Genomic DNA, 27449 nt, shown 5'->3' with positions numbered 1-27449 from the left:
AGCTACATCATGGTAGATATAGCAATAGGCCTAGATTCAGGAGCATGGAAGTTCAAATCCAGCTTCAGACACTTCCTAGCTGTAAGACCCTGGACAAGTCCCTTATCTGTCTGCCTCAGTTTCTGATAATAATAATAGAACCTATCTCTCAGAGTTGTTGTGAAAATCAAATGAGATCATATTTGTAAAGCTCTTAGTATAGTACTGGACACAGAGTCAGTACCTAATTAAGATTTATTCTTCCCCTCTCCCATTCACATGGGGACAGTTTTTTAAATTAAGTTATTTTATTTGTTTTCAGTGTTTGACAATCACTTCCATGTATCTTAGATTTTTTTCCCCTCTCCCTCACTCCCCGCTCCCTCCCTGAGATGGCGTACAATCTTATATAGGTTCTACACACACAACAAATACATGTTGCACAGAAGAATTAAAATGAATGGGACAAACCATAAAATAAAACAAAACAAAACATAATACAAAAGAAAATGGTCTGTTTCTATCTGCAGTCCAATTCCCTAGTTCTTTCTTTGGATGTGGAAGGTGTTTTGCCTCAAGAGTCCACTGGAAATTATTTGTCTATGCATTTCAAAGAAGTACTAAGTCTACCAGAAAAATTCTTCATACATTGTAGTCGTTGCTGTGCACAAAGTTCTCCTGGTTCTGCTCCTTTCACTCAGCATCAGTCCATATAAGTCTTTTCAGGTCTCTCTGAAGTTTTCCCGTTCATTGTTTCTCATAGTACAATAGTATTCCATTACATTCATATACCACAATTTGTTCAGCCATTCCCCAATGGATGGGCATCCCCTTAATTTCTAGATTTTGGCCACCACAAAGAGAGCTGCTATAAATATTTTTGTACATGTGGGACCCTTTCCCATTTCTGTGATCTCTTTGGGATACAGTCCTAGGAGCAATATTGCTGGGTCAAATGGTAAGCACATTTTTGTAGCCCTTTGAGCATAGTTCCAAATTGCTCTCCAGAAAGGCTGGATCAGCTCACAGGTCCACCAACAATGAATTAGTGTTCCAACTCTCTCACATCTTCTCCAATATTTATCACCTTCCTGTTCTGTCATGTTAGCCAATCTTATAGGTATGATGTGGTATCTCAGAGTTGTTTTGATTTGCATTTCTCTAATCAATAGTGATTTAGAGCATTTTTTCATATGACTATAGATAGCTTTAATTTCTTCCTCTGAAAACTCCCTGTTCATATCCTTTGACCATTTGTCAATTGGGGAATGACTTGTATTGTTGAACATTTGATTCAGTTCTCTATATATTTTAGAAAAGAGGCCTTTATCACATACACTAGTTGCAAAAATTCTTTCCCAGTTTTCTGCTTCCCTCCTAATCTTGGTTGCATTGGGTTTGTTTGTGCAAAAACTTTTCAATTTAATATAATCAAAGTTATCCCTTTTGCACTTCACATTGGTTCTCTATCTCTTGTTTGGTCATAAATTTCTCCATTCTCCATAAATCTGACAAATACACTATTCCTTGCTCTCCTAATTTGTTTATAGTATAAATTTTTATACCATGTATCCATTGGGACTTTATTCTTGTATATGGTGTCAGGCTTTGGTCTATGCCCAGTTTTCGTCACACTGTTATCCAGTTTTCTCAGCAATTTTTGTTGTCCTTGGGTTCCTTGGGTTTATCAAACAGCAGATTGCTATATTCACTGACTATTCTGTCTTGAGTACCTAACCTATTCCACTGGTCTATCCCTCTCTTTCTTAGCCAGTACCAAGTGGTTTTGATGATTGCTGCTTTATAACACAATTTGAGATCTTGTAGGGCTACGCCACTTTCCCTAGCATTCCTTTTCATTAGTTCCCTTGATATTCTGGACCTTTTGTTCTTCCAGATGAATTCTGTTATTATTTTTTCTAGCTCTAGAAAATAATTATCTGGTAGTCTGATTGGTAAGGCATTGAATAAGTAAATTAATTTAGGGAGAATTGTCATTTTTATTATATTAGCTTGGCCTATCCACGAGCAACTGATGTTTTTCCACTTACTTAGATCTGACTTTATCAGTGCATAAAGTGTTTTGTAACTGTGTTCATATAGTCCCTGGGTTGTTTTGGCAGGTAAACGCTCAGATGTTTTATGGTGTCTACAGTAGCTTTAAATGGGATTTCTATCTCTTGCTGTTGGGCTTTGTTAGTAATACACAGAAACGCAGATGATTTATCTGGGTTTATTTTGTAACCTGCAACTTTGCCAGGGTTATTTATTATTTCAAGTAGTTTTTTACTTGATTCTCTCATATTCTCTTAAGTATATCATCATATCCTCTGGAAAGAGTGATAACTTAGTTTCTTCTTTGCCTATTCTAATTCCTTCAATTTCTTTTCCTTCTCTTATTGCTACATCTAACATTTCTAGTACCATATTGAATAACAGCGGTGATAATGGACATCCTTGTTTCACCCCAATCTTATTGGAAACGCATCTAGCTTGTCATGTGGACAATTTTTAAAAATTTTAAACAGATTTTATGGATGAGAAAACAGCTAGTACTAATGAAGGGTTTTATAGTTCACAAAATACTTTCCTCACAACCACCCTGTGGTCATTTTCGAGATGAGAGAACTGAGGCACCGGGAGATTAAACAGCTACAAAATGGCAGGGCCAAGATATGAACCTTGTTACCTTAATCAAAATCTAATGATCTGGTATTCTCAGCACAATGAAAGAAACTGCATGTGGAAGAAGGGAGAGTCTATTCAAAACAGCTCCCCTGCCCTGATTTCTACCAAAACAACTGAATCAATGTTATCATCAACAACTCCTGACATCTACACGGCTGGGAGGATCACAGGATTTAGACCTAGAGGAGACTATGGAGGCTATTTATTCAAACTCCTTTAGTTTGAAGATGAAGAACTGAGGCCCCAGGAGATTAAGTGCCCATGGTCATACAGGCAGGGTCAAAAAGGTGACTTGAACCCCGGTCTTCTAATTATAGAGCCAAGGTTATTTATGCCATAATACTTTACACAGTATCTCTTCTGATTATCAAGCTGACACTGTGAGGTATACAAGTACCCTTGTTCCTATTTCCAGTGAGAAAACAGGGTCAGAAAGGGTAATTTGTACAAGGTCACACAAGTTGTAACTGGGAAAGTCAGTATTCAAGCCTAGGTCTTTTGACTTAAAACAAAGACACTGTCAGTTACCAATGAATAAGGGAAAGACAGACTACTTCCAGAACATTTAAACTTCAAAGAATGCCGCTAGCAATCTTCTGTGTTAAAAGTCCTTAGGGAAAGGAGAGGTTTTATTTCTACTTCTGGCTATAGGACAAATCATAGTCCTGCCCTTTTTGAAAGCTAAATTGGAAGGACATTCCTGCGACAAATCAGAATTTCCTACCAGACTATGCCTACCTCCTGGATCCTTCTCCTGTACTATCGTCTCTAAGTGATGGATCATTTTAAGGATGACTTCTAATTCTTCCCATAAGACAGCTTGGTGATATGGTAGGGGACTGGGTTTGGGGTTAGGAAGACCTAAATTCAAATCCAGCCTCAGATACTTACTAAGCCGTATGACCCTGGACAAGAGTCACTTAACTTATTTGCCTCAGTTTCCTCTGTAAAATGGGAACAATAATAACATCTACTTCTCAGGGGTTTTGTGAGTATCAATTAAGATAATATTTGAAAATCACTTAAAATAACACCTGGTACATAATAGGTGGTGGTGGTAGTAGTGGTAATAGGGAGGAGGAGGAGGAGGAGGAGGAGGAGGAGGAGGAGAAATAAATGGGGATAATAACAGCACCTACTTCCCAGAGTTTTTATAAAGATCAAATAAGGTAATATATTTGTAAAGCGCAGTGCCTGGCACATAGTAGGTGCTTCATAATGAACTGTTAGTTGTTATTATGGGGAAATGGGGATGTTCTGGAATCCCTTCCTCACAAGACACTGGAAACACACTGTAACACCATTCAATGTACGGCAAACTTTAGAAGAAAGATCTTTCTTAGATACCTTTTAAGGGAGTTTAGTTACAGAATAAAAGCATAGGCACAAGACTTAGCATTATAAAAGTCTGGGTCTGGGTCCTACTTTTGCACTTACTAGGTATGTGACTTTGGACAATTCGTTTATGAGCTTCTGCCTGCCCATCTGTCAAAGGAACAAATGATCTCAGGGTTACCTCCCTATCAGCCCTAGCATTCGGTGACAGCGCTGCTGGGTGGTTTATGCTATGTCCTAGAACCACAGAATCTCAGAGCAATAAGAGCCATAGAAATCATCTAATCCAAAAACTTCCTTTTATAAACTGAGGAGCAAAATAACCCATCTAAGCATCCCACTGTGACCCAACAGAATAACCAGTCTTAGAATGTAAGTTTCCTCACTCCCAGCCTCAGGATTCTTTCAAAGACACTACATGACGACGACCTCTCTATCAGAGAAATAGAGCCATTTCAAAACAAGAGAGGTCTGACCCTTTCCAGCACAATGCAGCTAAACACCTAATAAATGTCATCCCGAAGAGAAAAGAAGCAGCAACCTGACCCACCTCTCAGCAGGGCACGTACTTGACAGTTGCTACTCCAAGACCAGGGAGAGAGTTACACTGAACCATCCATATTCTATCATCAGATTCCCCTTGCAGTCAAAATAGGCTCAGGTATTCGAGTCCATAATCGATTCAAGAAACAAAATGAACAGGGAACCCCACATGAGGATCCCAACATGCCTTTTTTTGTTGCCTGAGGTTGTGCTACAAATGAGATAGAAATCACTAAGACCCCAAGCACTGTATTTACCTTATCCTAAAACAGGGCTCTCACTGTGTAATACTTATTCAGTGTAGAAGAAATGTAATTCAAATATCACCAGGAGTGTTTCCAAAAAAGACAAACTGCTATAAACATCCTGGAAGAAAATATTTTCAACAAAACTGAACTGGCAAGTGGTAGATGATCAGTACCCAAAGTCCCTAGAGTGGGGAGAAGAAATTCCCCCTCACATGAAGAACAGCACCCTTTAGAAGGCCTTAGTTTACGTGCCTTGATGTGTTAGATCAAAAGTGCTTTGACTTCTTCCTTGCCTTTTTCTCTTTTTACCTTATGATCAGCTGATATGGCTATTACAAATTTTCAACACTTCATTGCCTGCCTCATTATATGTGTGCATCAATGCCATTTAGAACCTCCCAACATTTATGAAATCATCCAAAGGCTTCATTTTATTGACACAAAGAAAGCAGCTTAGTACTCTTATTACTGAACTTTGCCTAAGTAGAGATTATGCCCCACAAGACGTTTTTTTCTGGTCAAATCAAACAGTTGCCCAATTAGTTTCAGTCAGCTGTGCTTGGAAGCTCCCAGAGTAGATCAGGTTTCTCACATGATTGTCCCACTAGGGATAAGCTAGCCATTCTCTCTCCAGCAAACCCAATGGAAAACAAGGAACTCGCTTAGACTGAGTATCAACTTACCTTTCATGTAAGCTTCAATTTTTCGAATAAGTTCATAAGACTTGGATCGATCCAGAAGAGTTCTAATGGCAGGGAGGGGATCCAGGATGATGGTCTCTGGGTGAGCATCAATATATTCCTGAAAGGAAAAATATTTTCATTGGAGAGGAAGCTAGGTGGCATAGTGGATAAAATGCCAGATTCAGAGGCAAGAAGATCAGACATTTTACGAGCTCAATTTCTTTATTTGGAAAAGTTAGAATAATAGTACCTATTTCATAAGGTTGTTGTGAAGATGAAAAAGAGATAATATGTAAAACTGTGCTTTGAAAACTGTAAACTGCAATATAAATGATAGTTATGATGATCAAGAAAAAAACAGCAGATAGAGCAGAGGATATTTACTGTCAGGAAGTCGCAGTTCAGTCAAAGGATTCATACATTCTCTCCAATGATGACGCTACAGCATCTTGATTCAAGACATTATTAACTGAGCTTCCATTAATAACTGTAAAATCTGAAGGTTTTCAAAGCACTTTCCTCTCAACTACATTATGAAACAGGAGGTGTAAGTATGATTCCCATTTTACAGGGGTTAAGGTGTTTGGAGACATTCTTGTCCAAGGTCACATAGTAGTTTTAAATCCTAATGCCAAGTCCAGCTCTCATTCAGCTAAAACAATATATTGCCTTTTTATGTGCCAAGTGCCAAATCAAGTGTTTTTAAAGATCAAGGAAGAAAGCATTTATTCAGCACTTACTATAGTTCCAGGCACTGTGCCAGGCAAAGAATACACAGTAAGTGTGGCATAATCACTGCCTACTTACAATACCTTTGGTAGATATAGGAATCACATATACTAAAGAGCTGGAAAATGGAAGACAATCAAGGAGAGGCAGGAAGCTCAGGTCTCTCACTTCAGCTCAGTCATGATACTAGACCAACTGCCAGTCTACACTGTCTGCAAGCAAAGTTTAAAACTCTAGTTCTTATTTCAAGGCCTTCCACAAGTGGTATCCCTACCTTTAGATCTTATTCCATCTGGGTGAGAACCCACCATAATCTGGCTGGTCCAGGAAACTGACACGCTTCACTTTCATCACTCCTCCTCCCATGTCCCTCACTTCCTTTCCACCCCCCCTGCTCTGGGAAAATAAATCCAAGTAATACTACCATACCTTCTAAAAAAAGGGTGAGTCACTGAACTGCCTGATGGCTGCACTCACATACCCCACAACTTTCCTGAACAAAATATCCTTAGGTGTTAACTCCTCAATTAGATGACTTGAACTGAAAAATGAGAGGCAAGGAATCACAACCACAGCCGCGCCACCTCCCCCACCCCCACCCCCACCACAGTAAAATAATCAAGACAGCAACAATAACTACAACATTTACATAGCTCTTCAAAGCTTACCAAGCACTTACAGATATTTTGGACTCACCACACTGAAAGGCAGGTGCTGTTAGTGTAAGCATTATCATTAACAGATTCTTGTGCAGTAATATAATTACATATTATAAATGGGTTTATGTATAACATATTCATGTGGTTCTGCAGTTGTGTCCAACTCTCCATGACCCCATTTGGAGTACTCCTGTCAAAGACACGGGAGTAGTTTGCCATTTCCTTCTCCAGCTCCAGCTCCAGATGATGAAACTGAGACAAACAGGGTTAAGTGAATTGGCCAGGGTCCCACAGCTAATAAGTGTATGAGGACGCACTTGAACTCAGGTGTTCCTGACTAAAGACCTGGCACTCTATTCACTGTACCACTTAGCTGCCATATATTAATATATAGTGTTACAATTCTACATGAATAATAATAATAGATGACATTTATATAATGTTTACTGTGTGCCAGGCACTGTGCTACATGTCTACAATATAGTGTTTTAACATCATAATAATAATGATAGTCAACATTTAGATATTTATACTATGTACCTGGCACTGCGCTATGTTAAGCATCAAAACAGCCCTGAGAGGTAAGTGCTATTATTATCCCCAGTTTACAGATCTTAAAACTGCAGAGGGTAAGTGACTTGTCCAGAGTCACATAGTAAGTGCCTGAGGCAGAACTTGAACTCCAGTCTTCTTAAGTCCAGGCCCAATTCTCTATCCACTGCACTACCTAGCTGCCTCCATAAATGCATAGAGGCCTCACCTCACATTAAGGAAAAGGTGGATTCAAAATCTACCTCTGATACAAAATGGCCATGTGAACCTGGGTAAAATCACTTAACCTCTGCGATCCCTTGGGCAACTATATGGTTTTTGAGTTCCAAACCCACATGCTGATATGCAGTGAAAGAGGGAGCCTCTCAACAGGTCCAGAAAATGGAGAGGGAAAAGTACAGCATTCCCTTGATCAATCAACCTACCAATCACAAAGGAAAATCTACTCTTCACAAAGGGAAATAAGCCTAGTTTGGCTTGACCTAGTCTTGGCTAGCCTGCAATCACCATTTCTTTAAAGTGCTCACATTGTATCTGTTTAATAATCTGTTCTAGTATGTTGTGAGGAATGGATGTCAAGCTTACTGCTTTTTAGTTTCCATCATTCACATCTTTACCCTTTTTGAAAATGGAAACATTTGCCTATTTCCAGACTTCTGATACCTATTTCTCTAGAGGTTCTGTCATGGTATCTTTCCAAATACCTTTATTATGTAAAAAGTAATTCTTCCAAGCCAGGTGTCTTTAACACATTTAAAATCCTTGATATTTTTCAAAGTGCTTCTCACACACATCTTGTTCAATGCTCAAACCAGCCTGTGCCACAGGAAGAGCAGAATAAATCATCCTTAATTTACAGGTAAGTGCAGAGATGAGACATGTCTTGTCCCAAGATACTAGCTGAGCTAGTAAACTCAGCAAAAAAAATAATCAAGTTCTCACACTCCAAAACCAGAGTTCCTTCTACAATATGATGATGTCTCCCCTTGAATAAATACTTTCCTCCGCCAAGTTTCTCATCATAAAGCTAGCACCTTTACCACGAGCATATGCTTTCTTTGATGTCTACTTTATCCTGTCCAGGAAAATAGGGAGAATAGGATGGATGATTAAAGAAGCAAAATAGAAGTCTGATCCTCCTGTTTTCTTGATTTTCATCTGTTATCTGTTACATTATTGCCTGTCCCAATAAATAGGCCTATCACTTCCTTTTTCTTTTTAGTGTGACTATACCTTTAAAGAAAAAAATTTTAAGTCTTTTTGTATGATGTTCTTAGCCTTTTTTTAAAATATCCATCTCACTTGGTTTGGGTTTTGTCCAACCTCACATTATTTTCAAAGACCTTACCATTCTGAACAGGGGACACACACTTTCAGAGGTGAAGTTCAGTCACGGCCCAGCTCAGGGGTCATGATGTCCCCAAGTCTTGCTTTATATCTCCTGGATGAAAGACAGCTCCTCCAATTATTTTTAGAACATTTGGCCTGGCTTCTTGTTTTCCATTTATTGATATCTACCTTGAATTCTACTTCTGTGCCTATATGTGAAATGCCCTGTAGAGTCAGTTCTTAGGCTAGGTCATTTTTTTCATCTTTACATTCTCTGTACATTCTTTCATGGTATAGGAGATCAAGAACAAAAGAAGCGTAGATTATGGGCACAGAGGGGGTACTAACAAATTCCACTGATGATAGTAACAACAATAATAGCTAAAATTTATAAAGTGCCAAAAACTGTGCTTAAACACGTCACAAAAAAGGTTACCTTATCTGATCCTCACAACGACCCCAGGGCTACTGTTATCCTCATTTTACATACAAAGAAACTAAGGTAAACAGGTCAATTAATGAGAGCTAACATTTATACAGCATCTTACTATGTATCGGGCACTAAGTGCTTCACATGTATTATCTCATTGGATCCTCATAACAAGCTCAGGAGATAGGTGCTATTATTACCACCACTTTATAGATGAAGAAACTGAGGCAAACCGAGATTAAGTGACTTTTGCCAGGGTGACACAGATAGGAAGAATATGAGGCAGGATTTGCACTCAGTTCTTCTGGAATCCAGGCCCAGTGCTATCGCCATTATACCACCAAGCTGTCCTACTACTTGAATTTAAGTTTTAACTGCCAGAAGTCTTGATAAACACCTATGATATCTCTACCTCCTTCTGCTGAAAAACCACAAGATAAATCACACTTCATCAAGAAAGAATTTTTCATTAGATTACACAAAAGGCAGTAGTGTCATACAGAGAGAGCATTTCATTTAGGAGTAAGGTCATATGTGTTTCCTTGCACACAACCCGATCAGGTGTTTTCTCTGGCTGTCTCCCACACCTGGAATGCTCTCTCTCTCTCCCCACTTCCACCTCCAAGCATTCCTGGCTTCTGTCAACTCTTACCCCAAAAGCCTCACCTTTTGAAAAAAGTCTTCCTCAAGTCTTCTTTCCTTCCTTCATTCTGTCTTCTTTTAGAGACTACTCCCTCTCAACTTATCCTGTAGAAGTCTCGTTTGTATATTGTCCTTCCCATGGGACATGAGCTACTTGACAGCAATGACTGCATTCTGCACCCTAAACACTTAGCACAATGCCTGGCACAAAGAAATCATTGAATAAATGACTGTTGGCTGACTGCATTCTCTGGGAGTCTAGTGGTTAAAATTCAGAATTTTCCCCACTGTGGCCCAGGGCTTGTTTCCCAGTCAGAGGTCTTCATCATATATTCCGGACATGTCAAACGCAAGCCACCCTGTCATGCTGAAGCAAACCAGATTAAAATGAATGTGAAATATCTAACAAAATAAAAAATATATAATAGAAATGGAAATAGGAAAACTACACACTTAACGCTAATAAATAAATGCAACAAAATTATAAAGATTAAGCGGACTGCTTTGAATGAAAGGATATGAGGAGTTACCTACAGCCTACACTTTTGTGGAGGTAGGAGGTCCACAAGTATTATATACATTGCACACACTTTTGGACTTCTTGAATGTATGAATCAGTTATGCTAACTTCTTTTTTCCTTTCTTAAAAAAAATAATACTAGTCATAAAGGATCACTTTCTGGGAGGGGAAACAGGGATCAGTGGGATAACTATAGTGAAATGAGAAACAGAAAATAGTTTCTATTTGAGCTTGAGACCACTGGTATAAGGGCATGTGGTGCTAGAACTGGAGTTGGGAAAGCCTGGATTCAAACGCCACCTCTAATATTACCTAGCTATGTGATCATGAACAAGTTATTTCTCTGAACTTGTTTACTCCTCTGTAAAATTAGGGAGTTGGAGTAGATTTTATGGCCTCTTCTACCTCTATTAGGAGGTACCTTTTAGAAGGCTTTTTAGTCCTAACTCTTCCACTCACTTATATAATAATTGTGAAATGACCCTGACTGAGTGGGGGGAAGAAAGTGGAAGGTTTCCTACTATTAGTGGCCCAGATAGCACGACTCAGCCCATAAGGACACTGCACAGGACCAGAACATCAGGCATCAAGTTTCTTACTGACCAAAACTTCATCCAAGGTCAAGGTGTCAGACACTAATGCCCTTACAAGATCCACAGGAATTGAATTAAACAATACACTCTTACTACAAGTTATCTTTGAACCATTCATTGATCACCTGTTGCCATTTAGGAATGAGGTCTAAAAAAACAAAAAAACAAAAAACAAACCCTGTTGAATACAAATTATGAATATGATTTCAGCAAGGCCTTAAGATCCCAAACACCAGTGTCCTGCCCTTAATCAGAGACAGTTACTACTGACCCCCAGCTGGTTGGCTCTCTTCTCCAGGTGTTCAAGCACTTGGCTCAGTGTTCCTCTGGAAACTGCCTTTCTACTTCAGTTTGCATTCCAAGCTCCTGTCCTGTCAAACACTCTGGTCTCCTGGTTGCACAACTTCCTCATCATCTCTCATGACACTCAACATGATGCCACCTCAGTCACAGACAAGCTGACTCTCAAGCACACCATCACCTGTTACTACTCTGCTTTCATGATCCCAAACCCTCAAATTTCTTTCTCTGACTACAACCTTCTATTCTTTCTTCTTTTCCTCTGCCCCACTTCTCCTAAACCTAATTTTCATCTTCATCATGACATCCACTCAAGTCTTCTCAAACCTATTCACATTTGTAGGTCACTGATGCTCCAGGAAAAAATAGCACAAGTTTTAAAAGTGTAACCTAATCTCAACTGAACCCTCAATGCCACATGGTAACCCCTTTATCCTTCCCAATTAACTGGGTCCCACTCCCCACAGTAGTCATTCCAAATCTTCTCTTTCCTTAAGCTTCTCACAGAACCCTTTTCCTACTTCCAAGAACCACACCTTCTACTTTACCATGAAAAGAAACATCTACTGTGAGCTTCATTTATCCTAAACTATATCTCAAAATATCTCAGAGACAGAAGTGACCATTCTTTCTGAGGTCAGTTCCTCTACTTGTGCCCCAGATCCTATCCCCTGGGCTCCAACTCTTTGAAGAGTTTGCCCCTTCTGTCTCTCTTACTCTCTAACCTGCAATTTCTCAGGGGTCTCTGCCATCTTCCACAGCACTCCAACAACTTACAACCTCATTTGGGACCTCAACTGTCTCCAAGGTTCCCAACGATTTAATTGCCAAATCAGAAGGTTTCTTTATCACTCCTCTTGACTACTCAAGGGTAGCAGATATCACTGGTCACCCCTTCCTCCAGGGCACTTCTCTCCCCTAGATTTGTGGAGCACACTTTGCTCCCAGTTCTCCCTCTGTCTGACTGCTCCTCCTCAGTCTCTTTTATCTATCTACATCTAGCCACATCCCTTCCCTTAATAGCGGTGCTGTTCAAGTCTCTAAATCATGGACTCTCTTCTCTTTCAATATGCTCTCTTCCAGTTGAACCCCTAGGTTCTAGTGTCTTCTCCAATTCTTCCTCCAAAACAATATCAACATAATCTTCCCCAGGTACTATTCTAATGGGTCCATACCCTCCAAGGACAAGGGTTCTACTGTGCATGCTCCTCAGCTTTGAATTTAAACTCCTTCCCAATCTGTCTCTAGTCTGTTTTTCCAACCTTCTTTAATAATGTTCTCCTTCATGTATTATTGTCTATGTTGCCTCAAACAAAGTAGGTGCTTAATATTTGCTGAAAAGAACTGGACCACATATGCATATGTAGGTCTGACCCACTTTAGCCAATAAAAGGCAGTTTTCTTGAGGGCAAGGCTTATGTAACCTTCCTCTTTCTCAACAAGTTTTGTTGACTATTGTTGCTGAGTAATCAAACTCCAAATTGTGTTTTCCTCAAAAGCCACACACAAGCATTAAATTAAGAGACTTTTATAAAAGAGGGTGGAGGAGAGATACAAATCAGATTATAAAGAAGTTAATTCATTCCAAATCTGGAAGGAAGAAAAATGGAAAACAGAGGAAGAGGAAAATATCTTAGAAGCAGGCACCAAAATAAGCTTTTGACATAGAATGAATGCCACTGATCTTAGTGGAAGAACTATTCTTAAACACATTCATCAGAGAGAATAAAGAATTACGAAAGAAAGGAAGTATTCACAAAAGGAAGAAAGAGTTTTTTCCAATGGGCCTATGGTGACACAAATGGACTTCCTTCTCTAAGTCTTTCAGCCTATCTATTGTGCTACAAAGCTTCATAAAATTTTAATACTTTTCTTAGAATTACCAAAGAAACTGTTGAGAAGAGATATGTGCTAAGTACTATTATATCACCACTCAGAGGAGGACCTGGGCTGTTTCCATAGCAAATGGTAAACACAGCCTCATTTGGAGCAATTGCCAGGTTACTTCTCCAAAATACCATTCCCTGGACTTAAAACTAAAGCCTAGTTTTAACCAGAGGCAGCGGAAAAGAGGTTAGAGAAAGGCAGATACAAATAGCTCTGGGATTAAAGGAGGATTTCGGCAGAATCCACAATCATAATAGCTCATAATTATATAACACATAATTATATACCACATTATGGTTCACAAATCACTTTTCTCAAAACAAACCTGCAGTGTAATCAGCTACATCATCCCCCTCTCATTCCCATTCTTTTACAAAAGACTAGAAGCACAAAATGGCTAACTGACCAACATTACACAACTAGAATGGGTCAACTCAAAGATCTGAACCCAATTCTCCAAGTACAGAGCTCTTCCCACTTTAACTTCCATTATCTCCCACTCACACATGGACCTATTCACCTTGCATTAGAAGGATATCTCAAATTTGAACCCACCCCTCTATATAGAGCAAAAAGATTTATTGTGCTAAGAAAAATTCCAGGAATTGTCATCTGGATGTACCTGAAGGCTTCCATATGTGCTATGTCCTCCATTAGAATGTGAGCTCTTTGGGAGCAGGAAGTGTCCTGCTTCTCTATGGGAACCTCTAGGGTTTAGCAGAGTGCTCTCAACATAATAAGCACGTAATAAACATTTCACTCCTTCAGACAACGTACTTCTGTAGGCTACATGATTACAAGGTTGCCACGTCTAAGACTAGATAAAATGGACCATTTAAAAACTGGCCTTAAGATGAAAAGATTTAAGAGCAAAATTACATCCATCTTGAAGTATTTGAAAGGCTGTCCCACATGGGACAGTTAGATGGCTCAATGGATAGACCAATCTGAATCCAGTCTCAAGCACTTACTAGTTGTGTGACCCTAGAGCTTTAATGCACTAGAAAAGGAAATGATGAACCACTCCAGTATTTTTGCCAAGAAAACGACATCAACACCCTTGGCATGGTCCACATGTTCACAAAGAATTGGACATGGAGGAATGACTGAACAGCAACAATCCATATGGGAGATGGAAGGACCTATTTAGCTTAGTCCCACTGGGCAGAACTAGAAAGAATGGTTCAAAGTCCTAGAGAAGAGAAGATTAGGCTCAACTTAAGGAAAATCTTCCTAAAAGCAGAATCAGCAGTTTTAGTAGGTGAGCTCTCACTGGAAACTTCAAGTAGAGGTTGGATGATCACTTGTTAGAGACACAAAAGGGGGGATTTGTGTTCAGATCCAAATTGGACTATATGTACTCTAAGGTTCCCCTGAACTTTGTTCTTCACCACCCATGCCCCAACTCCTGATTTTTTTTCACTTAAGAATATCCCTTAAATATTCTCTAGTAAATAAATGCAGTGCTACTCAGCCTTCTCTCATTTTATCCATTCTTTTCTCCTTCTGAATAACGTATGGCATCTGGAGCCATATTCCATGTCAGCAAATCTCAGTGATACTTTTATGAACTCAAATTTGTTGCCTTGTATTAGGACTGCTAGTTCATCTCATTTGTCATACATGTTCTGTATATTTTATAGATATATCTCTGCTTAAATCCAACCTTCTGCAAGAAGATTTTCCCAGATCCCCTTTAATTTTAGAGATGCCCCATTGAGATTATATACAATCTACTCTGAACATGTTTCTCATACACAGAGTTGTTTGCATAGTGTCTCCCTAATTAGAGTGTGAGATCCTTGAAGACAAGAACTGTTTTTGTCTCTTTGTAATCCTATCACTGAACACATTACAATTACTACCACTAATTATCAATGAGTAAGCCCTAATAAATGTTTGTTGACCAACTGGACAGCTTCAGCCACATGGTTTTATTTCTGGCTCTTAGAGTTTGCTTATCTGGTTATTTCTAAGCTTTTCTTCTTCCTACACTGTAAATACACACACACACACACACACACACACACACACACACACACAAAATTCTACGGTATCTGACACAGCACATTGGTAATGATCAAAGAAAGCAGACAAGGAAATGACACTGATGGTCACAGACTACTTCTAGAGAAATAGAAAACAGATAAAGAGTTCAGGAAACAGATCACAAATGGAGCCATGAGAAAAGAGTGAAAAAAGATGAGATGACCTCGATTAATTCAGACATCTGGCATTCTCTCTGTCATAAAAAAGTAATGCAAAGATTCTTGATACATCATCATGATAATAGCCTTCAAAAGGTGGAGAAAGCATGAGGGAAGTTTTGATTCTGCACCAGATTTTCAACAACAAGGTACTTGTTGCTAAAGTTGAAATTACGGGAACTTTGGTGGGAAGTGACCACACTATCTTAAATTTTATGACAGAGGAAAACTGGGCAAAAAAGGACAGTCTAGATTTTGAAAGGATGGATTTCAGAGACTTCACAGAAAAGAGAATTGAAAGGTCTAAAATTCTACAGGGGAAGCAGAAAACTATGAAGTATGAAATTATGAAAATCTAAAGAGTAAAAATTATGATTAGGAAGAAATAAAGGAGCAGTGTAAAGAGACGAATGTGGATGGAAAAGGAACTCATCACAACTTAGATTTTGAAAAGAATTTTCAGATGATATAATCAAGGGCAGGTAACAAAAGAGAAAAACAAAATTGTGGCACAGGTCAGTAAGAATAGTGGTAAGAGTTCTAAACTCAGACTGATTTAAGATTGGTTAAAAATAAAAAGACAACAAAATAGGGGCAAGTGGTGTTTTTTCTGTATTAAGAAAAAGAAGATAATCAGAGATAGGATACAATTACTGTTAAGTGTGGATAGGACCATGATAATGGATTAAAGTTTACTGCATTCTCTGTCAAAGAGAAACATTACTGAGCTAGGAAATAGCTAAAAAGGAGCTAAGCTGATAGTAAAAAGTAAAGAGATTTTGGGGGCTGCGGATGGAATGGGGGAAGAGGACATGAAGGGAGAGAATGTGGAGTCTATGAACTATATAGTCTAATGAGTTCAAATTCAGTTTCTGACAATGTATTAGCAAATGGATAATTAGTGAATCAGAAAAGGAAGCAGTGATCACAAAGAATCCCCAAAAGATAAGTAGTTAAAAGACGTGAACAGTTTTCAAAAGAAAAATTCTAAAATATTAACAACCAGAAGAAAATATACTGCAAATCACTAATTAAAGAAATTCAAGTTAAAAACCCCAAACCTATTAAATGTACAAGGATGAAAAAATAAAAATGCATCCTGGATGGGCCAAGAAAAATATATTGGGATTTTAATACATTACTGTTGCATCTATGAATTAATACAATCATTGTGGAAAACAATTTGAAATAAGTCAAGAAAAGTAACTGAACTGCTTATACCCTTTGACCAAATCATCTCATATTGGAAGGAGATCAAAACAGAAAGGGAGGAAAAAAAAGACCCAATAAATACTAAAAATATTCAGTAATACTTTTTTTTATAGCAAAGAACTATAAACAAAGGAAGTGCCCCGTGATTTGGGAACAGTATGGATATATTTTCATATGACTATAATAAAATATCATGCTATAAGAAATGATGAATGAAAGAAATTTCCCAAAAGAAAACTGGAAAGATGAGCATGAACTGACATATAACTAAAATAAGCAGAACCACAAAAACAATACACCCATCCAGTGATTATAACAATGTAAATTCCCAAAGAAGAAAATGGCTGAAATGAAAATTAGGAAAATGACTGTAATGTGACCAGTACAGGAAATTCACTTTACCAATGCAAGACTTACAAAATTGTCTAGAACAACAAAAGGTTAAGTTATTTGATGTGGAATTCGAACCCAGGTCTTCCTGGTGTCAAGGCCAGTTTTCTATCCATTACACTGCCTCTCCACTGGATAATCACAAAGGCAGAATCCTGTACATGTTGCCAGATGCAATCATTGATCTTTTCTTTCACTGTTGTTGTTTCTGGAGGGTTTTTGCCCAGCTCAGTGTTTGTCCAAGGGAGGTGGGGAGGGGTTAGTTTAGCTATCTGTAAACGTCTAAGTTAAAATAAAAGGGACCAGTAATTTTTTTTAAGGACAGACATTGTTCCATTAACCTTTTCAGAGGGAATAGTTTGGAGGAAAGATGCAGAGATGCCTTCCACATCCAGAGAAAGAACTATGGAATTTGATCATAGAATGTAGCAGATTATTTTCCTTTGTTTTATGTTTTGGTTTGTTTTATGATTTCTCCCATTCATTTCAATTCTTGTATGCAACATGACTAAGGTGGAAATGTACTTAATAGAAATGTATGTGTAGAACCTATATAAAATTGTATGCCGTCTCAGGGAGAGAAGGGGAAAAGAAGGGGAAAGTCAGGGGAAGGACTGGGAAAAATAACTAAGTTATATAGAAGTGATTGTAGAACATGGAAAACAAATAAAATTTAAAAAGATTTAGAAAAAATACTGTTCTGTCTGGCCTGTGTCACAATTTCATATTTTTATTCCATTATCTGCCCTTGAGTGCAGCCTGAGATAATAATAACTTTTTTGGCTGCTGCATTTGACTGTTTACTCATATTGACCAAAATCCCCCAAATTTATTTCACATGAATTGTTATGTAGCCATGCCTCTCCCCTCTTAAGTTTGTTGATTTTTTGAACTCAAATGTGCACTAAGCATAGTACCTGACACAGAGTAGGTGCTTAATAAATGGCTTCTTGCCTAACTAACTTCACATTAATCCCTATTAAATTAAATTTGATCGAATTCCATATTTCTTTCTCTGGATGTGGAAGGCATTTTGTCTTAAGAGACCACTGGGAATTTTTTAAGTCCTTGCATTGCAATGAAGTTTTAAGTCTACCAGAAAAAATCCTCACACACTGTGGTTGCTGCTGTGTATAAAGTTCTCCTGACAGACAGAACAGTATTAAGAATGCTAAAACACAGACTGGCTCAGAATAAGGTACGTGGCTAGGTCTGTGTCAGGCTACAACTGCGTAATGCAACCCAGTTTGGATGCAACATTTCAGTAAAGGTATCAGTATGCAGGAAGACAACCACAGGAGGATAATCATAATGTGGCTGGGTGGCTCGGACCAAGCAGAGTTTTCTCCACCGCGTAGACTGCATAGAGTGCACTGCCAGTCTCTTGTCTTCTACTCACCATGGCTTCTTCTGATATCCAGGTGAAAGCACTAGAGAAGGCAGGCATTTGAGCTGATACTTAGTCCTCATTCCAAAGAAGCAGTCCCAGAATTTCCCCTTTCCCCTCCAAAGAAGAATGATCTTTCCCTGGAAGAAATTCAGAAGAAGCTAGAAGCTGCAGAAGAAAGACGCAAGTCTCATGAAGCTGCAATCTTGAAGCAGCTAGCTGAGCAGCGGCAGCATGAGAAGGAGGTGCTTCAGAAAGCAATTGACGAAAACAGCAACGTTAGTAAAATGGGGGAAGAAAAACTGACCCACAGAATGGAAGCTAACAAAGAGAACCGAGAGGCCCAAATGGCTGCTAAGCTGGAGCGTCTGCGGGAGAAGGATAAGCACATGGAGGAGGTGCGGAAGAACAGAGTCCAAAGACCCTGCCAATGAGAACGGAGCTGACTAGCTGGCTAAGAGCTGGCTTCTCCCCATCCCGGGCATCCAAAGACTGAACTGGCCAATGTCGCTTTTATCTTATTCCTCCTGACAAATATTCTAGAAACTGATGTAGAACTGCATAGGTAGATCCGGACCAGACGGATGCTGTTTGGGGCAAATGGGGAGAAACTACAAGTGTTTTGCTCTGTTTCTAAAGTGTCGAAGTCTTTCTAACAGCTGTTTTTCTTGTTGCATCTTTTCTATTCCAGTATGCTTGGTGCTGGGTTAATGACTAGTACTGTATTGGCTCTGTGAAAAAGATGTTTGTGAAAGGAATCTGTAGTATGCTTCTTTCCAAGTGTCAGATGCTGAATATATCTGTCTGTTCACTTTTGAAACCTGACCTTTGTCCCAGACTTTCCAGATACTACTGTACTTGAATGGTTAATAAAACTGCACAGTGCTGTTAAAAAAAAAAAAAAGAATCATGCCATATAAGCATTGGACGTATTTGCCAACGAAGGACCTGGAAATGCTTAACTTGGAGAAAAGAAAACCTGGTAAGAAAGGAGGAGACAGTCACAGTGGAGCTGTTTTCAGGTATTTGAAGAGCTATCATACAACAGAAAAATTAACCTTACTCTGCTTGGCCCCAAAGATTTGAACTTGGGAGTAATTAGCAGAAATTGAAGAAAGGTACATTTTGGTTTGATGTAAGGAAAAATACCCTAACAAGTAGACCAGTCCAAAATTAGAAAAGGGATCCTTTGGGAGGAATTTGGTTCCCTATCACGAGATGTCTTTCAACCAAGGCCTAGAGAGATGAGGGAATTTGACTGAGGTATCACGAGAAACAGGTGGTAGGTAAAGTATTCAAAAGCCTAGGTCCCCTAGCTCCAAACCAAATACATTTCCTGCTCTCTCACTTTTTAAGAGAGGGATATCTAAGCCAACACAGAACGACCATGCCCATTTCTCCCGGTCAGGTGAGTGATTACATACTAGAAAACTAAATCAATCAACAAACCAACATCTGTTACATGTCTACCACATGTCAGGCTTTGTTCTAAGCCTGGGGATACAAAAAAAAGGCAAAACGCAGTCCATGACCTCAAGGAGCTTAGAATCTAAGGGAAAAGACAACATGCCAACAAGTCTATACAAAGCAAGCTAAATACAGGTAAGTAGGCAAAAATGAACAGACGGAAAGCACTGGAGTTAGGAGTGAAGGTGGGAATTTAGTCGCGATAAAGAAAGCCAGAGAAGGGTGCCCCCTTTTAAAAGCATTCTGACAAAAATCACATAACTGGATCTAAAGATTCATGGACACAAAAGTCTGGAACGATGAAAGGAGAAAATTAGTCTTTTAGAAATGAGTAATCTGGTCACAGATACAGGCCTGGCTGAAAAAAAAAAAGGTTTCCCTCACCGCCCAAAAAATGTGGGACAGAAGGGCAAGAAAAGCCTTTCTTCATTTGAAGACCACATACTCTTCTGCCTAAACCCATGGTTCTGAAATAGCGGTGAAGTGGACAGAGCACTGGGCCTGAAGGCAGGAAGACCCATCTCCCTGAGTCCAAACCCAGTCTCAGATACTTGCTAGCTGTGTGACCCTGGGCAAGTCACTTGTTTTCCTCAGTTCCTTACCTGTGAAATGAGCTGGAGAAAGAAACGGTAAATCACTCCAATATCTGCCAAGAAAACCCCAAAGAGGTTACAGACAATTGGACACAACTAATAAATGACTTAATTTTTTTTTTAACTTAGTCACTTTCCAAACTTTTTTCCTCATTTATAAAATGGAAATACAAATTCTCTTACACCATGAGGAAAAGTGCTTGTTAAAATTTAAATCACTAGAGAAATGAAATTAGCACCATCATCATTGTTATTAGCAAATCCTTTCTCCACAAGGACAAGGTAAATATCTCAGGCATCCTTCTAAATGGAAAAGTAATTCATGAGGTATCCTGAAGGCAAACACAACAAGTGTCACGTTCAAAAAAAACAACCTGAATTCTGGCACTGAAACTTGTTTCCTCCCACAGTACATCTCAATCCTCTCACAGCCAGCACACACGGGCTTAATCCTGTACAGGATACCAGAGACCGACGACAACCAAAGGTGACTGGATCTCCATGTGAGGAGAGAAGCTTTCAAATCTGAGGCCCATCAATACAGAGCAACACACACTATCTCTGCCACCACATCTAGAAAATATTTGCTCCAAGTGATATCAAATGATCTCAGGGAGGAAGGCAGGCTCTATCTAGATTTCAGATACAGAAAGGTTGCCAGAAGGCTATTTGGTCTTTATCCCTTCTCAAGATTCAGAAGAACCTGGGACCCACATGACTTAGACTCTAGACCTATTGAAATGTAAAACTGGCTGTCATCTTTCACCCAGCTGTGGTACAATAGAAAAATGCCTGTTTTTTTGACCCAGAGGATCTGAGTTTCAGTCCCAGTTATGTCATGTCCCAGCTGAGGGAACTTTTGTACAGTTTTCACTGGGCTATAGGAGAAAGAGAGCTGGGCTTAGAATCATAAAGACCAAATTCAAATTTCAATATTTACAGGCTATGGACCCGGGGACAAGTGTTTTTACCTCTGCAAAAATGCGACAATATTTGTACTACTCCCTTTCACAGAGTTGTTGACAGGAAATTGCTTTGTAAACCTTAAACCATGTTGTCAGGGATATATAAATGAGGTGATCTTACTGGTAGTAATCAGTGATCAGCTGCCCTACAAAAGTGAAGAAAATTCCTCATATTGGTTTTTTTGTCCATCAAGGTCAAAAATGGTTAAATTACCTTTTTAAAAGTATCTCCACTGATGATTTTTTGAATTACCCAACAATTCAACAACTGTGGCAGGTGGCAAATGCAGATCTCTGCTTACTACCTGCATGACTCAACCTCCCTGGGTCTCAGATTCCTCATGTGTAAAATAAGGAGGCTGGACTCACTCTACTCCAGAAGCAATCTAGCTGTAGAGACAGGGGATGTATAAAACAGGATAATAACAACAAAAGGATGTACTGCTAATTGATAAATAAACAGTTTGGGTAAGGAAAGCAGTCATTTCTCTTTGCAAAGGACAGATGTGGGTGTGGTTAAAAAAAAAAAAGTGACCTGGAATCAAGACTTAGGACTGAGTCAGACCTCTGCTACTTCCTAGCAATGTGATCATGGGGAGGCCGGTCAAAAGCTCTAAGTTTGTTTCCTTCTATGAATACTGGGACTAGATCATCAACCTGTGGTCTGTGGAGATCTATTTCTATTTGAGTTGGACACCACTGAACTACAGAATTGTTAAGATTCTTTACTGATTAGAAATTTTATGATTCAGTGACCTGGGGCACAGCAATCACCAAAGGCTGGGGCAGTAAAATAAGGCTTGAGCTGGACCTTAAAGGAAGGACAAGACTGAGACAAATGAAGAAGTTGGGAGAGGGGATTCCAGGCAGTGAGAATGGCATGAGCTAAGGCTCTCTATAAAATAAGTACACTAAGGAAGAATGAAGAGACATGTCTCATTGTGTCTCTCTTCTTTCAAGTAGGAAAAAGGGCAGAAAACTGGAAAGGTGGTCAGTCTTTGGGCCTTGATAAGCCTAATAAGTGGTGATAGGCAATCAACCTGTTTGCCAAATTATCTTCAGCAGATCTACCTTTACTAATCCCTGTGTCCTTAACTCCATCTAATGAGCTAAGTCACAGTTTTACAAGAGAGGGCTTTTGAAAATAAGAGTAGGAATTTATTCCTCAGTTTATTTTAAATGGAGGGGGTAGGAAGAGGAAGAAGGGAAGGAGAAAGAGGAAGAAAGAACTGGGGATATGAAAACAAGCAAGTAGTCTCTGCCTCAAGAAGCTTAATTTCTAATAGGGGAAAAGACAACACATAAAAGGGAGGTGGAAGGAGGGATTCTTCCCTCCTGAATGGCTAGAATGGAGGCAGTATGATTTGAAACTGGTAGCTAGGAAATCAGGTGGAGGCTTACTTCTGGGAAAGAAGGCAAAAAGCTCACCTATCTGAGCCCAAGTTGGTTCTAGGAATAGATTTTGCCAAGTTGGATAAATCCTCTATAGAGGACCTATGGAAGAACATGAAATATTACACCAGATGGGAAGGCACAAATGGGCTGCAATATCCAATAGTGAAATTATTAAGTTTTCTATTAAGTACTGAATGAAAGGAAATCTGATTTTGAGTTTACAGTAAACTGGGAGAAATAAATGTGATGTACTGGTGTCAAGAAAGATAAAATATTGAATGTTAAAATTGAAAAGAATGTATGAACCTAAAATAAAGAATGCTGAAACAGGAAGATTCTTAAATAGAGCATATAATATTAGATCTGAACATGCCAGTATCTTCTCCCAATTGTCCACAATGCACCACATCTTGTTCATACACAGTTGTTTTTTATGCTGTCTCCCTCATTACTTACGTGAGCTCCTGAAGAGCTCTTTAAGCTTCTTTGTATCCCTAGTGCGTCAGGAAATACTTGACACATGTCAGGTGTTTTTAAAATGCTTACTGGCTGACTGACTGACCAGTACCATTGAGTACAGAATGTCTGAGCTGAAAGGCACCTTTTTCAGCCTCTAGTCCAACCTCTACGTTTTTCAGATAAGGAAACAGACTGAAGGGGAAGTGACTTGTTCTAAGGTCTCACATTTATTAAGTTGCAAAGACAGGATTCAAGCACCACAACTCCTAGTCCAATGACTATTACTCTAATGCTGCTACAGTATAGCTAATGATCATGTTAGGGATATGAACCCCACAATGAATTATTAACCAAATGCTACATACGCTGCGGTACAAAACTCAAGTACTACTACAAGGCTTCAGAAGAAAATTAACTTTTTTTTTTTAAATGAGTTAGTGGGTTGCTTTTTTTTTTCCTTCTGGGAGAAGGCACAAGTTTTGCAGTAGTAATAGGTTAAATGAAACTACACAATGCAACAGAAATAACACCTGTCTGGGAAACCCAAGCTCTCTTCCTAGCTCTGCTACCAATTTGTTGTACAACCTTAGACATATTACTTAACCTGTATGGATAGACGGTTGGATTAAAGGCCAAGAAGACCCATCCCAGCTATTCAAAAGTCCCTCAGCCTCTCAGTGCTGCAGGCAGCTTTCTAAAACTACAAAATGTAAAAAGGTGCCCAACTACACTAGCAGTGAGGGAATCTCCTTCCCTGGGAATTCCCTCCACCTATGAAGTACCAGATCCAGTCCCTATTCATTCATCATCTCACTCACCAACAACCATACCATGACACTGAGTCTAACATTAGGTATATGTTCTGAACAAAAGTTTTCTTCTCACTATACAATGATGAGTTCATGCCTGTCCATATGTAGGGGAGAAAAGTGCTGAATCAGAAAATATCTGCTCCTTCCTCTGTCACTAGGAAGCTCTTTGACATTGGGCAAGACGCTTTATTGCTCTGACTATAAGTACAGTAACTTCACCCTACCTACCTGTCAATGCTAAAAAGAGCTAATGAAATTAAACATGTAAAAGTGCTCTGGTAAAGTATAAAGCACTTTTGAAAATGAAAGATGATTACTGAACACGAGTCAAGCATTTTATATTTTATTGTCTGTAAATATATATATTCATTAACTTCTCTGGGCTTCAGTTCCTTTATTTATAAAATGAGACTTGGACAAGACAGCCTGTAAGGTCTCTTCCCACAGCTCCAACACTCTGTGTTCTAACACTTTATGTTCAATGGTCCTATATGTTCATGGCACAATTGATGTGCTATGGAAACATACTAACACAGGACAATGTAACTATCCTTCCTACTTATTTTGATGGCCCAAGGGCCCCTTCCAAAGACATATAAAATAGAGCTTTCTCACACTTATGAATGGGCCATAGACTAATTGGGTATGCTGAGATCTCTACTTCCTATTCACAGGGGAAAACCTAATAATAATGGTATAGTCATTGAGTCATTGGTGCTGACAATAGAGGTTAATGGTACTAACTGGTACTTGAAACTATAGTGCAAAAAGAGTAATTCACTGTTACCCTCAGGGTTTCACTAGGTCAACCACAATGAGTATATTGTGTTCTCAGCATGTGATCTGCCTCCACCACCACAACCATACCCATGGTTGGTTGGTTTTGGTCCTTTGTCTTCAAAGAGGACCAAAATGACATCACCATTGTAAAGTGAAATTTCAGTGTGTCAAACTCTGGCTGCTCAGACCAATACGAGCTCGGAATGCTCTACCACAGTTTGGGCACAGATAGTCCATATGAATAATTGGGGTGAATATCCCAAATTTGCGCGTTCCTGCATTTACTTTGTGCTGCCTCAATTATGCTCTGCTCAAAGAGCACAGCACCTATACTTATGTGGGCATGCCATGCTGAGCGGTCCTGTGCCAGTGTCTCCCATGCTGCGCAGTCAAATCCAAAGTTCTTAACAGAGACCTTGAGAGTGTCCTTGTATCATTTCTTCTGGCCACCATGTGATTGCCTGCCCCATGCAAGTTCTCCATAAAATAGTCTTTTTGGCAAGCATACACTTTGCATTCGAACAACATGGCCAGCCCATTAGAATTGCGCTCTCTGAAGCATAGTTTGAATACTTGGCAGTTCAGCTCGAGCAAGGACTTCAGTGTCTGGTACCTTATCATGCCAGGTGATCCTTAGAATCTTCCTAAGACACTTCAAATGGAAGCAATTCAGTTTCCTGGCATGGCACTGGTAGACTGTCCACGTTTCACAAGCATGTAACAATGAGGTCAGCATAACGGCTCTGTAGACCTTCAGTTTGGTAGTCAGTCTAATACCTCTTCTCTCCCAAACCTTTCTTCAGAGCCTCCCAAACACTAAGCTAGCTCTGGTAATGCGTGCATGAACCTCATTGTCAATGTGTACATCCCTGGAAAGTACACTACCAAGGTAAGTGAACTTATTCACAGCATTCAAAGCTTCTCTTGTTGTAACTGATGCTTCCACGTATGGATGGTGTGGTGGTGGCTGATGGAGCACCTGTGGTTTTTTTGGTGTTAATTATTAGGCCAAAATTAGCACAGGCAGCAGAGAACTGATCTAGATTTTGTTGCATCTCAGCTTTAGAGGCTAAATGGAGTGCACAATCATCTGCAAACAGAAAATCATGCACCAACACTCCCTCCACTTTGGTCTTGACTTGTATCCTTTTCAATTTGAAGAACTCACTATCAATATGGTAGTTGACCTTGATGCCACGTTCATCCTCATTGAAAGCATTTGTCAACATGGCTGAATATATAATACTAAAAAGCATGGGAGCAAACACACAGCCCGGTTTCACTCCACTGGTGACTGGGAAGGCATGAGAGCTTTGTCCGTTATCCAGAACCCAGACAAACATGCCATCATGAAACTGACGTACAATATTGATGAACTTCTCCAGGCAACCAAATTTTGACATAATTTTCCATAAGCCTTCACGACTAACAGTGTCAAAGGCCTTTGTCAGGTCCACAGACATTGTGTATAGACTTCTGTTCTGCTCCTGGCATTTCTCCTGGAGTTGTTGGGCAGCAAACACCACATCGACTGTTCCTCGGCCCTTTCTGAAGCCAGATTGGCTCTCAGGTAGGTGATCATCTTCCAGGTGAAGGATCAGCCTATTAAGGAGGACTCTAGCAAGAATTTTGCCAGCAATGACTAAGAGAGAGATCCCCCTGTGATTGTCACAGGACAATCTATTCCCTTCACCCTTATAGAGATGGACAATGGAAGCATCCTTGAACTCCTGGGGGATACCCTCCTCTTGTCATATAACCTGAAAAATTTCAGTCAGCTATTGTATGAGCAATGGTCCCTTTACCTTGTAAATCTCAGCATACATACAAAACTCTGCATGTTCCATATGCCTCATTGAAATCTTTGCATATGACTTTACAAGTATGCACAAGTATGGTACAAGTCAGTGGCTGATTTAGTCACTAATAAGTATACCCTTACTACAACTGCAACACTAGAAAATGTATGCTCATGAAGGAAAAAGGAGGCTACTTTGAAGGCATATCCTTCAAAGACTCCAGCAACAGAAGTTATAACTAGAATGTTCTCCTCAACTATTCGTAGAGAGCAGTATTCTACAATAGCATGCCAAGGCCACTTAGTGACTTGCTTCTGTTATTAACTGAATGATAGCTGATTGACAAACACAACAACCCATTGGGTTGCCATCAGCAGGAAACATTCTGAATAAGATTATAGATTTAGGACTGGAAAGGAAGCTAGAGGTCATTTAGTTTTAACTCTCATTTAAAAGAAGAGGCCCAAGAAAGTTATGCGTGACCCCAAGGTCATAAAGTAAGTAGCTCCTCTGGAATTTGCATCCAAGACCAAAACCAGCTAACTTTTCACTATGTTAAAAGGCTCATTGTTTCCGCTCATCAATCCCCTCTTAATTTTCTCCCATTCTACTTTTCCAGGCTCATTTCCTATTGAATATAAGGAACAAGGAAATAAGCATTTATTAAGCCCCTATTATGTGCCAGTCACTGTACAAAGTGCTTTACAAATATCAGTATTATTTCATCCTCATAGTCACCCTGAGAGGTAGGTAACAATATGACCTCCATTTTGCAGATGAGGAAATGGAGGCAGACAGAGTTTAAATGACATGCCCAGGGTCACAGAGTAAGTGTATGAGTCTACATTTAAACTCAGATCTTCTTC

The 27449-nt window shown here is 39.4% G+C and overlaps 1 protein-coding gene and 1 pseudogene across 5 annotated transcripts in view; one reads left to right on the top strand and one right to left on the bottom strand.

Moving 5' to 3' along the window:
* Positions 1 to 27449, bottom strand: part of ITPK1 (inositol-tetrakisphosphate 1-kinase) — a 416475-nt gene that overhangs the window by 218729 nt on the left and 170297 nt on the right. For all 5 annotated transcript variants that reach the window (XR_011970463.1, XM_072624303.1, XM_072624305.1 and 2 more), the window contains one exon: positions 5477 to 5594. Coding sequence is in view for 4 of the 5 variants with exons in the window: in XM_072624303.1 (XP_072480404.1) it covers positions 5477 to 5594 (118 nt within the window). In the remaining variant the exon portion in view is untranslated. The remainder of the gene's footprint in view (positions 1 to 5476; positions 5595 to 27449) is intronic.
* LOC140514194 (stathmin pseudogene) lies at positions 18327 to 19220 on the top strand (annotated as a pseudogene).

Source organism: Notamacropus eugenii, chromosome 7 (genome assembly GCF_028372415.1).
Source record: "Notamacropus eugenii isolate mMacEug1 chromosome 7, mMacEug1.pri_v2, whole genome shotgun sequence".
Taxonomy (NCBI): Eukaryota; Metazoa; Chordata; class Mammalia; order Diprotodontia; family Macropodidae; genus Notamacropus; species Notamacropus eugenii.
This window is presented reverse-complemented; position numbering and strand designations above follow the sequence as displayed.